The sequence below is a fragment of the Bombus huntii genome, chromosome 12, assembly GCF_024542735.1.
Source record: "Bombus huntii isolate Logan2020A chromosome 12, iyBomHunt1.1, whole genome shotgun sequence".
Taxonomy (NCBI): domain Eukaryota; kingdom Metazoa; phylum Arthropoda; class Insecta; order Hymenoptera; family Apidae; genus Bombus; species Bombus huntii.
The window spans coordinates 8,212,722-8,224,747 of NC_066249.1; the positions used below are offsets into that span (position 1 = coordinate 8,212,722).

Sequence of the window (12,026 nt, forward strand, 5' to 3'; positions counted from 1 at the left end):
TGTCTCGTTGCTCGCCAGACGTCTATAGAATTACCAGACTTTCTTCAATCCGTTATCAGAGGTTTCTGTTTGTTTTAAACGCCTTTCCACGCCTTCGCTTTGGCAGCCATGTAGGCCTTACGCAGGAAACGGTTCTTCTCCACGAATCTTATCGAACGGATAGACCAGCGCGGCGACGTTTCCGATAGATCGTGACCTTGTTGTTTCTCGATCAGCTCTCCCCTTCACCAAACAGGCAACTTAAACCAACCTCCTATCTTATATTTATATATATATATATATATATATATATATATATATATGTTAGAATCGCGAGCTTCTCCACCGTAAAATTTCTCCTCCACTTCCGGCGGAAAAAAGCAACGCACCGGATGCTCCTCTGGGAAATCAACGAAATATGTACATATCTCGAATAGCTTTGTGCGCAGACCCGATACCACTTTATGGCCGTCGTCGTTCTCTTCTTTTCGTATTCGTTTCCGACGTACGAACCGTTATTAATACGATTAATAAGAACTCGAGGATAAATGCAAGCAACGAGTACATCATCGTGTCGTATCGTTGCGTACGTGTGCATGACAATGAGTCACGCAAGTAGATATTCGTAGTTATCGAATTGCCAACTTGGAACCACCGATATCTTCTAAAGCGCAAATTTCATATCATCGATAGGAATCTCGAAACCTGTCAAAATAGCTCTTATCGACGATATTGAATTTGTATTTTAAAAGATGTCGATCGTTCAAAATAGGACTCACCGTAGCACGCGAAACGCTACTATTTGAAATTCGTAGAACAATTTTTATCGCTCATATCCCTTTGATGATATTATTATTATTATGTCGAATTTGTATTATAAAAATACCGTTAGTAAGTAGTCGTTCAAAGTCGACAATCGGAGAGAAGATTAGGAATACTTCTGGGACTCGTACATACTCTTACGTACGCTAACTACACATTCTGACAACCGACTATAAGTGACTATTTACACGATAAGAAAAGAGGACCAAACAAGTTGCATATCCATATTTGTGTATCCGCTTCCTTTCTCTCTGCTATTTTTACATCATCCAACTATCATCGATGCAAATTCCCAACAGTTCCAAGACGGTTACCGTTTGTTCTTAGCGTATCCTTAGCTGCTGGACGACGATCACGATCAACGACTATTCGGAATTAGCGACAAACCGACTTTTTCGGTCGGACCAAGTAGCAACTCGAGATGATTTTGCGCGTTTGTGACGAGCGTCTCGCGAGTAACGTTAAACGATGTTATGCGCAAGTTAACTTACAGAAACGTATTTTAATAATTCGTCTATATTCACGTCTTTAAAAGTACGATTTCGTAATATTAATTTCTATTTTTTCTTTTTACGATAATTTATGCGTTCTCGGTTTGGCCAAAATTCTTCCTCGCCAAATTGAATACGACGGCAACGTAGCGAGCACCTGTCCGAACGCGGTTAACATCTGCCAACGAGGAAGATAGTTAACGGAAAATCTGACGGATCTACGCGGCCCGTGCAGATCTACAACGATGTAAATGAACGCGACAGGTGTTGCGCGATCGCGAAAGCCATCTGCGCTCCATTCAAACGGTCTTTAAGGCTCCATTGTGTTGGCGATATCGGTTCACCGTGTTCTCAATGGAATCTCGAGAGAGCAACTGGAAGAAACGGCCACGAAACCAGACGCCAGTGACGCGACTCGTTCCAACAACCTCGTCGTTAACGTTAATTGTTAATTCGGTTTATCGATTATGCCACATTCGTGCTTCTTCGTTGCGCTTTCTACGCGATCCACCGACGTCGCGTAAAGCGACGAATGTCAACGCGCAAGCCACTGTCAGGTACAAATTTGCGCGTATTTAGCGAGACTTTGCGATGTATCTAGCCGCTTTCGAAGTTGCAGTTTATCGTCTTTCATTTGAACATCCGCTTTTTAATCTTTGATATTAACCCTTAGAGTGCTGAATACTCCAGACTTTTCGCTAGACCGGATTCTGTCGATTGACTATTCGAAGCGCAAATCGTAATAAGTTATAGTAATTCTTCTGCGCGAGATTAAACGATTCAAGAGCGTTATTTTTTAGTATTAATTATTTATTACAAACATTGAAATTTGTAATAAACTAGAATTTGGGTAACAAACTAGAAAACGATAAACCAGAAAACTAAATTTAGTAAACATAACGCGAGTTCATAATTCAATTGAGCGTGAAAAATTTCAAAACAATCATCGATACGTAATCCGATATCGCATTCGCATGGAACGATTTGCAAGTGGTTGGTTCGCTATTTACAAGTTCGATGTCGATCACTCATTCGCTACGTTTCTTATCTCGAGGAATGGAGAAAGGATTATTTGTCCTTCCACTGGAATTAGATCCACCGGAAGGAGTTTCCCTCGGTGAAATGGAAATATCGTAGCTTTCACCGATGGTCCGAGGTTTTTCGCCAAGCCTCGTCCCCAACCAAAAGACCGAACGATTCTGTTCGACGCGTTTCGTTTCTGCACTTTCCGCTTCCTCTTTACCTCTACACGGTGGCTGACCAAAGTATTCGAACACTTACCGCGGGAAGCTTTTAGGCACGCGTATCTGTACGCACATCGTATATCGTAAATGTCAGGCTTTTTATACAGGGTGGTTGGTAACTGGCGGTACAAGCGGAAAAGGGGTGGTTCTACGCGAAAAAATAAGTCGGAAATATAGAATAAAAATTTTTCGTTCCAAGCTTTGTTTTCGAGAAAATCGACTTTGAATTTTCGGATCTCACTGTAGATCGTTGTCTCGATGGAAAAATTAAAAAAAAAAAAAATTCCTTTTTCGCGTAGAATCACCCCCTTTCAGCTTGTATCACCAGTTACCAACCACCCTGTATTTTGAAACGCAAGCACTGTAATAAGACACAGATCTCGCGCACAACGCGTACGTGAAAAGTCTCTACAAATATTCGAACGCTGACTGTCGCGAGTTTCCGTTTATCGTATTTCCTCCGTGTTACTCGGTAATTTTCTTCGGTCTAGCGGCAACGCGTTCGACGTACACGCGAACAAGATCCGTACGATGGATAATACGGAACGAGAAAAGGAAACGTTGATCCGCAACGATCGAATCACGACGACTAGAAAAATTATACAACTACAAAGATACGACAGAGCGTTTTCGGACAGGATGCGGGTTCCATCAACGAGCGGCGAAATAATTCCATTTTGTACGGTCGTGAAAGCGGGCGGGGTAAGAGATAGCTGGGAAAGGAACAAGCGAAGAAGAGTATTTAAAAGTTGCGCGAAAGACGGTGGAGATGACGTTGCGTCGTTTCGATGTATTTCGCCAGGGCTAAGTCCGAAGCTTGCTCGCGAAAAGAAGAGAAAATCTGATAAAATGCGATTTCCCTCGAGGCAAAAACTGCTTTTAGCTGACGGTGCACGAGTTAGAAATTTCAGCGCGAAAGACAAGTTTCCCGAGATGATCCCCGATCGCAGCGATATTCTCTTCGCTCGTAATAAATGAATACTTTTCTTTTTCCCTTTATCTCCCTCTCTTTCTTCCTATTTTCTTCCTTCTTTCACGTTGCCAATTCAAAATATATTTTTCATACGATCGCTGTTGTTTTTCGCCCAAAGACCGCATTCGTCGAAAGAAGATTCTGTCTTACCGATACCATCGTTCGTTCGTTGTTCGTTCGCAAATGGACGTAGCAGCGCGGTGGCAGAAAACCAATTACGAATGTTGGAAGCGCGAATGGGAAATTTATACTCGATACACGATGCTGCGTCGAGCTGCAGAATCGTATTAAGCGATCGTACGCGTGTCATCGCGCGATGGTTTTCTATGGCGCGCGAATCCCGTAAAACGCAAGTTTGAATTTCAAGTTAAATTTTCTACGCGATACGGCGCTCTCGAGATTGGCGACAGAAGGGAAAAAAGCAAAGCGTAGGTCGATTAGTCGGATGCGAAGTATCGGCCACGCCAGAAAGACTCACCATCGTGGAACGGTCGATTATAAATCGATCGCTCCGTGGAAAGTAAGATTCCTCGACATCGTTTCGTCTCTCCTTTGATGTCCTTTTGTTCCTCGCCGCTTTAATACGATACAAGTGGCTGCTTTCGTTCTACGTGGGGTTTAGATTCCTCCGATGATAGACCGCTACTGGCAAGCCCTTAATTAACGACAAGCTTGTACAGGTTTCTCAACCGTTGTCGTCGTTCCAAAGCCGTCGTCGTCGTCGTTCGATCTCGCTAAAACGATCGACCGATCTCACGCTGTCCGCGCTCACTCGCGTTTTCCTTCCTAATATCTTCCAGACGGAATTTCGTTCTACGGTTTACGGTCTAAAAAGCGTGCAAGTTCGTCGCTGAAACCGTCAGCCTACGAACATAGATCTCGATCGATCTACTCGGCAATCAGCGAAAAGTCGAGCTGCCTCCGTCGCAGCAGCCAGCCACCTCGTTCCTGTTCCAGGGCTGACCGATTACCGAATTCTCTTCGTTTAGAATCTGTAACGATTCCTCCAAAGGTTCGTCGTTTGGCGATTTACACGAATAATCCGAATATTGGATGGAAGGCGAGAACAGTTTACCTCCGTGAAACTAAAAATATGTTTGCTGTTTAATTGTTGTTGTTTAATTGTAATCGTAGCGACTGTATTGCGTAAAATCGCGTATCGTCGTTGCGAGAGGCTCGTCGTTCTCGATGACGGCAGGCAGACCTCGAGACCGAGTTCTCGGTTGTGGAATGATCTTACGTTCCGAGGAGCTTCTTCGATTTTCCATTGTTCCGTGTTTCTAGCCGACGAGCCTCAAGGTTTTAGAGAGGAAGCGAGTCGCACGGCTAAATTGTCACGGTGCGTCCACTACGGTCCACCACCTCCTTTGGATCTCTCCGAAGGGACTTTGGAACGAGGCTGCCTGGCTGTCGCGTACAGTCTTACACAGAGCACCGGACCGGTTTCTGTTCCACGATGCTGCACTCGGTTCGACCGAGAGAGAGCCTCTCTTTCTCGGCGGATGCCCAGCCTCGTTGGATGCGACGCGTGCAACTCCGTGTTACATCGTGCCGTAAATAAAGGGCGTCTCCGTAATCAACGTGGCTGTGGATTTTTCCTAGAAATGATACGGTCGAGGCCACCCAGAGTCCACGCGCCACCTTCGACTCGACCTTTTAGTCAAACTAGTTTCACCACGGCTTATATGTACGTATATATTTAGCTTCCACGGAAACGTAAGAGCGTCTCTGATACTTTTTAGCTTCCCTTCGGCGCACGCCCTTTTTCTTCTCTACGCGCGCTAACAGACGCCAGCGTCTTGCTTAAAGCGTTTCGCTTACTCCACTTACCGTTCAAAGCTCGCTCGCCGTTAGCCTGTAACCGTGTTAAAAAAAAAAAAAAAAAAAAAAAAAAAGAAGAATGGAAAGCAGGTACCTTCCAACGCTCCGTTATCCACGTTTCGGATCGATTTTGGACGAAGCGAGTTTACCATCGCGCCGCACGTACATACACACGCGCATAACGATACAGTTTAGTCTATGTCGACCAAGTCGCCTACGTGTAAAACACCCTGAAAGTGCAATCGTTCGTACGTTGACTCTGGGTTGCTGCTTCTGTAAGCGCGCGCACACATACGCAAACACACAAAGGTTTCGACCGAACACGATCCATTTCCGCGAGTCGGTCAGCAACGTCGGTTCCGTGGCGCGAGGAAGCCTCTCTCGGGGAATTTACGACTCGGCAAATGGAAGAACTAACTAGCCGCAGCTAGTCTCCTTCGAGATCCCCTCGTTATTACGTGACGCGTGCAAACGAACGCACGCGAACGCGCGTCGCATTATCGACCAGCTGGATATCGGGAAAGGCGAAACTCGATGTCGAAAATTGGACGCGCGCGTAAGCGACGGTCGTTTCCGCCTTGACCTTACGCACGTTTCTCGCCGCTCCTTAACGAGCACGAGCCAGCTATTTAATTTATATCGTACGCGCGGTGCCCGATAGGATCGAATCGTAACGGAACACGTAGCGCATTATGATTCACTGTACGCCGCTTCGTTTCTACGCTCCGGTATTAAAGCATGGCGGCGCACACGATTTTTCTTTTCCTTTTTATTCGCGAGTCGCGTCTAGCGGTGGGAGAACGTGGCTGTCTTTGACGTCGCGGAATGCAACGGGCATCGCAAAAGGTTTCGCGCTTCAAACGCAAACTCTGACGCTCTTTTCGGTTTGCCTCGCGAAACCAGGCTACGCCAGATAAAAACGAATACAAATTTTTTCTTAAACGCGCCTGTCTTCGAAATACGCTATACGTAGTTGCGTATCCTTTCTACCACGAAGGTATTTACGTTTCTAACATTCGCACGAACGTTGACTGTCGTAATTACGTTGACTGTACCGAAGATGGGGAAAAAATCGAAAGCAAAAAAAAAAAAAAAAAAGAAAATAAAACTTGGTTACGCGCGGTAATTAGATTTTCTGGGAAGCGTGTACGCGCTCGTATATTTCCGACTATGGGAAAAAGTTACTCGACCTATATATTTTGCCCGAGATTTACGTAGCCTAAATCGTCAACGGTAGTCTGCGGTCTCTGTTTAGTACGGCGAACACAGTGGCCACTTCCGGCCGGAAGTTCGTAAGACACACCGCCACTCCAAGTTGACCATAGCTCGTCGCAAGCGTCGTACGTACGTAAAGCGTGTATCGATCGCGAACAAACAAACCGTCGCTCCTTTACGACGCGGCGTTATTATTTGGCCTGTTTGCGTTTTTACGCGTGTTTGTTGATCCTTTAGATCGATTCAAACTTCCTGGCACGCGAACGAAGAAAAAGATGAAGAGAGACGGAAGAGGAAAATGGAGATCGGCGAACTTAGAACTAGATGAGAGTAGCCGCGTTTATTATAGAAGTACAAGATGGACAGAAGCGAGGAAAGAGGATAGACTGGCTGTAATTCGCGCGGTCGGATCAATGATCCGACTGCTGCTAACGATGCCTCGAATAACGAAGCTATAGCGGTGTAGAAACAATTGGCACATGTCCTCGTATAGCGTATAATATACGTACGGTTTCAAACAAAACGGAACAGAGGTTGAAACTGGATCAGAGTGCGTGCATACGCGTGTCACCGTACGATTTAAAAGATAGCTAATAGCAGCGAGAGTAGGGAAAAAACTGGAAGAAATACGTAAATGCTGCTGGCGTTTATGTATTTGGGGCAGATTGCAGACATATCGACCGTTGGTAGGTACGTGTTGTTATTTTTTGCCCGTCGATGGTTATTGGCGTGAATAGGTATTTCTCAGTGATCTCTGACCAACGTAATAGAAGAAGGAACGGCAACAATGTTTACAGAAATCCTAGAATCGAAAGACGTTGCAAGTTATCGACGGTACGCGTACTGTATCGCGATGATTTCGGAGAAGCTAAAAATGAATACGTACTACGATATACATCAGATAGAATCGTCCTTATTTTTCACGTACGAAACAGTCCTTCGTACTAACACTTGGAGGTTTGGAGACGCGAATTCGCATCTTACTTCACGCGAATAAAAACGTTACTTCTACCGCCGAATAAGACGGTAAAGAAAGCAACGAACGTTCGTTGATTTTTAACAAGATATCACGCTCGTTGGATGCTGGTGGGAAAGTTCGTTCGGATTTTTAACTCTTTGGTCGACGTGAAAGACGATATCGACAAATTTTTCGCCGAAGAACCTAAGAGGTTCTGGAAGGATGGAATATTCGAGTAGCGTGAAAGATGGAGAAAGGTCGTGGAACAAAATGCCACCTATATAATTCGATAAACGTATGTCGAACCTTCCGAGCGATCTTTTCAACCTTTTCAATCGCTCGAAAAATACGCGAGAACTATAGAACGCATACGTACGGTTCTCGAAGCGTTAAAAGCTGTGTTTCTTCAAATACTCGATCGCTTATCGCGGTCGATGTAATCGTACAAAAAGCGTAAATAAATATTCTTCGTTTGCAGATACAGGCGAAGCGCGAGCTATTTTTCAAAGGCGACAACGCCGGAATAATATCGTCGCCATCCGTGCCATCGGTGCCGCCTCCGCAACCTCCGTCGCAGGCCCCGTCGTCGATGAGCACGTCGTCGACGAGCACGTCGTCGACGACGACCACGACGATCACGACGCTCGCCTCGCCCAACACAGCACCGCCAGCCTCCTCCACCGTGTACACGAGCGTCGCATCGTCGGCGCCTGCTTCCAAGCCACGATTACCTCCGTCCACGGTGATCCTGAATCAAAACGATGCATCGGAGGACAGCAATAAACGGGAGTCGAACAGAAGCAACGAGAACAAGGAAACCGCTGTTCTTCATCCACGACCAACGCCACAGACCAAGCCCAAAGAACTCGATGGTTACGTGGGTTTCGCGAATCTGCCTAACCAAGTCTATAGAAAGGCCGTTAAGAAGGGATTCGATTTCACTCTGATGGTCGTCGGTTAGTTCGATCGTATTGCTCTTTCTCTTTTCTTCAAAAACGAATCGATCGGTTCCTCGACCCTTCACGAAAAGCGTCCACCGCTCTCTATGTACATCGTCGACTACGTTATGCGTTGATGTTACATCGTAGTATCGAGATAAACAGGTGCAAGTAGTATCGCGTGCAATTTACTTCGATACGTATGTATTTCGATGGACTTTAATAAATTGGCTCTCAACGTTACGCCATACTCGATTTCTCTAGACTCGGGAAGGTACTCTTTATGTAAATACTGGTCGCTTGATCGAACATGTATCCAGGTAATTGCGGATTAATCGATTTAAGTGCAACGACCGATATTTTCAAGAATATACAGAGTTTTTTTTTTTTTTACAAAGGAGTTTATCGAGTCCAGAAAATACAGATTTTAAGTACATTATTCGCAATAAACGCGAATTTTTGTAATGGTATGTTAGGCAAAGGTACCGATAGGCGGCGTTACGACGTAGCCATGTTGTATTATGTGTCGGCGCTTTACATTTTTCGTTGTGTGATGCAGTTTTTGGGTTTAAGCCTCTGGGGAGCGGAGCTTTTTTTATGTATTTTTTTTTATTTTTTTTCTGTCCTGAAAAACTTGGTCGCAAAACAGGACGCTTCGAGAATATACAGAGTTTCTTTAACGCGACGTGAGTTTGCATATACGCGAAATCTAGAGAAAAACGCGAGAAGAGCGGCGCGGAAAAATAATGATCGCGTAGAACGTAAGGCTTAGGGGGACGAACGGTTAAGGCGAGTTCTAATTCGTTGTAAAGGGAATTCGTTTTTCTCAAAGGGGCCGTAAAAAATGTACGCTACGACTTCTCCTGCGTCCCTTTCCTTGCATCAACGAGTACGGATATCAATCCATTGTGCGAATAAACGCACGCCGGACTTTTGTTTTTTCTTTCCTCTTCTCTCTTCTCTTTTGTCGTCCTTTAACTTTCCTAGATCCAGGGACAAAGAGAGATCCGTTTCTCCGGTTGGTATTTCAATTTCGTCGACGATATTGCCTTATGAACCTCCATCTGTTTAACACGTGCAGAACGCGCTCTTTCACTCCACTGGATTAGGGCTGACTCGAAGCAGCAGTGGTTCTCATGCTCCTTATTTTCTTTGAAAAATCCTTTTTAAAATCAAGTTTGCCTTGCGATTAGTTTCCAGCTTAAATCGCTGGACATTAAATTCACGTGGAGATATGTATACAAATTTCTTGCTTCAGGAGAATTACGATTCAAATTTCTATCGATTTATGTATCTTACTTTCTTTTATTTTTTTTTTTTTTTTTTTTGTAAAATTTCATGTCATAAAAAGATATTGACCAAATCGATTGGTAATAAATAAACGATCGATATTCTGCAATGAGAAGCGCGATTCTGGAAAAGTTGTGGCGATAGATCGCGTCGCGTCGCGTCGTGTCGTCTGCATGGAAGTTTGAAATTCGAGAATATAGGCGGAGTGCTGCTATTATTAGTACCGGTATAAACCGAGCCATTTCTCCGTAAATAGAGCAATTCAGACGCTTATCCTTGAAGGAGAGAAGGCGCGGCACTTTGGTCAGTTCAAGGTACGCGGGCAGAAAGGTCAGGGTACCGTTCGGTATTTCAAACTGCCCCCTAAAAGAAGATCAAAGAAAAGAAATGCTTGGTCGCGTAGCAAAATAAACTTACTCAGTAATCGATTTCCATAGTTTCAATTATTCCTCGTCACTCCGATAAATAATATTTTTGTATGTCTACATAGGTGAGTCGGGACTAGGAAAATCCACTTTGATCAATTCCATGTTCCTCGCTGATATATACAGTGCTGAGTATCCCGGTCCTAGCCTTAGGGTGAAGAAAACCGTAGCCGTAGAGACTAGCAAAGTATTGTTAAAGGAGAACGGTGTAAATCTCACGTTGACCGTCGTTGACACGCCCGGATTTGGCGATGCGGTCGACAACAGCAATTGGTAATTTCGATGAAACTAACGTGTACACAGATTTAGAATGGAATTACGCAACAAAGAGTTAAGAAAGATATTCTTGTTTCAGTTGGGTACCGGTGATCGAATATATCGAGTCAAAATACGAGGAGTTCCTGAACGCCGAGTCTCGTGTAGTGAGACGGCAGATACCAGACAGTCGAGTACATTGTTGTCTCTACTTCGTCGCACCCTCCGGCCATGGTTTGAAGCCGTTGGATGTAGAGTTCATGCAACGTCTTCACGACAAAGTTAACATTATACCTGTCATCGCGAAGGCGGACACCATGACGCCAGACGAATGTGCTCATTTTAAGAAACAGGTTCGTATTATCGAGTAAACCGGTTGTAATCGCGTATCGACGCGCGAACAAACTTCTCTCGCGTTGCTTCGTATGTCGAATAGTTATCGCTGATAGCTCGCACAGGTGCGTGTCAAATTGTAAACTTGCGGTGTAGCGTCAACGCGTTGACCATTTGACGCGTAGCCGATTTGTTAGAAAAACGGTGTAACCTTGCTTGATCGTCTTTAAAGCTGGAATCTATCGTTGTTGATTGTTTAGATTTTGAACGAGATAGCGCAACACAAGATAAAAATTTACGAGTTCCCGGAAGTGGAGGAAGAAGAAGAAAGTAAACTGCATAAAGTTCTTAGAGAAAGAGTGCCGTTTGCGGTGGTGGGTGCAAACACCGTGGTCGAACACGATGGTAGGAAAGTTCGTGGAAGGAAGTATCCTTGGGGAGTTGCAGAAGGTATATAATTCTAGAGAATAGCTTGAGAACAGTTCTCCAAATGTTTTAGCTTCGTTCGAATTTCGAGCAGAAATCATGCTTTCTTTCTTCCGATTGTTTAGTGGAAAATTTGGAACATTGCGACTTCATAGCACTCCGAAACATGGTGATTAGGACGCATTTGCAAGATTTGAAAGACGTGACAAATAATGTACATTATGAAAATTTCCGATGTCGCACGTTAGCCGGCGTTGGAGTGGATGGAAAACCGACAAAAGTCTCCAATAAGTAAGTGTACCATTCGTACCTAGTTGTTATAAATGTAAGACGCTTGAAAAGGAAAACTGAAACTTACTATGTACGTCCGTATATACATATACATACATGTATAGGATTAAGAACAGGAAAATATTATAGAGTAAAAGTTTAATGATATTTGTAAATCCCATAAAACACGATAATTAATTACGTCAATTTCCGTTTTGTTTTCTTCTTTTTAACGCAGACATAGATACTCGTAGTCTTATTGGTTTTGTTTTGTTCATTTTACCATAACAGTGTAAAAAGCTTGTGCATGCAAACTATTGAAGACTGAAGATTATCTCTGTAAGTCATATACGTTTGAATCGGATGTCATATTAGTTAACATTATTAATATATTATAGTTTAGGCTAGCGACGAAAGTGATCCTGAAAATACTTTTTTTTTTAATAGTATATCTCATACGTGAATTTTAATGCTGATTTCTTATTGGTTAGTTTGTGCCCTCCAGGAGTGATGAACAGTTTCATGACAGTGTGGTAAGTCTTTCAATAAGACCGGGATCGTGTAATATAGTTTTGTGTGCACAAGC

The 12,026-nt window shown here is 44.0% G+C and overlaps 1 protein-coding gene across 12 annotated transcripts in view; it reads left to right on the plus strand.

Moving 5' to 3' along the window:
* The window catches only part of LOC126871925 (septin-7), a 42,725-nt gene that overhangs the window by 23,960 nt on the left and 6,739 nt on the right, over window positions 1–12,026 (plus strand). For 9 of the 12 annotated variants that reach the window (XR_007691791.1, XR_007691792.1, XR_007691788.1 and 6 more), the window contains 6 exons: window positions 7,982–8,459; window positions 10,222–10,429; window positions 10,512–10,764; window positions 11,005–11,194; window positions 11,296–11,461; window positions 11,932–11,973. Coding sequence is in view for 4 of the 12 variants with exons in the window: in XM_050631291.1 (XP_050487248.1) it covers window positions 7,982–8,459; window positions 10,222–10,429; window positions 10,512–10,764; window positions 11,005–11,194; window positions 11,296–11,461; window positions 11,932–11,973 (1,337 nt within the window). In the remaining 8 variants the exon portion in view is untranslated. The remainder of the gene's footprint in view (window positions 1–7,981; window positions 8,460–10,221; window positions 10,430–10,511; window positions 10,765–11,004; window positions 11,195–11,295; window positions 11,462–11,931; window positions 11,974–12,026) is intronic. The other 3 variants (XR_007691790.1, XM_050631293.1, XR_007691793.1) reach the window with 2 other exon arrangements.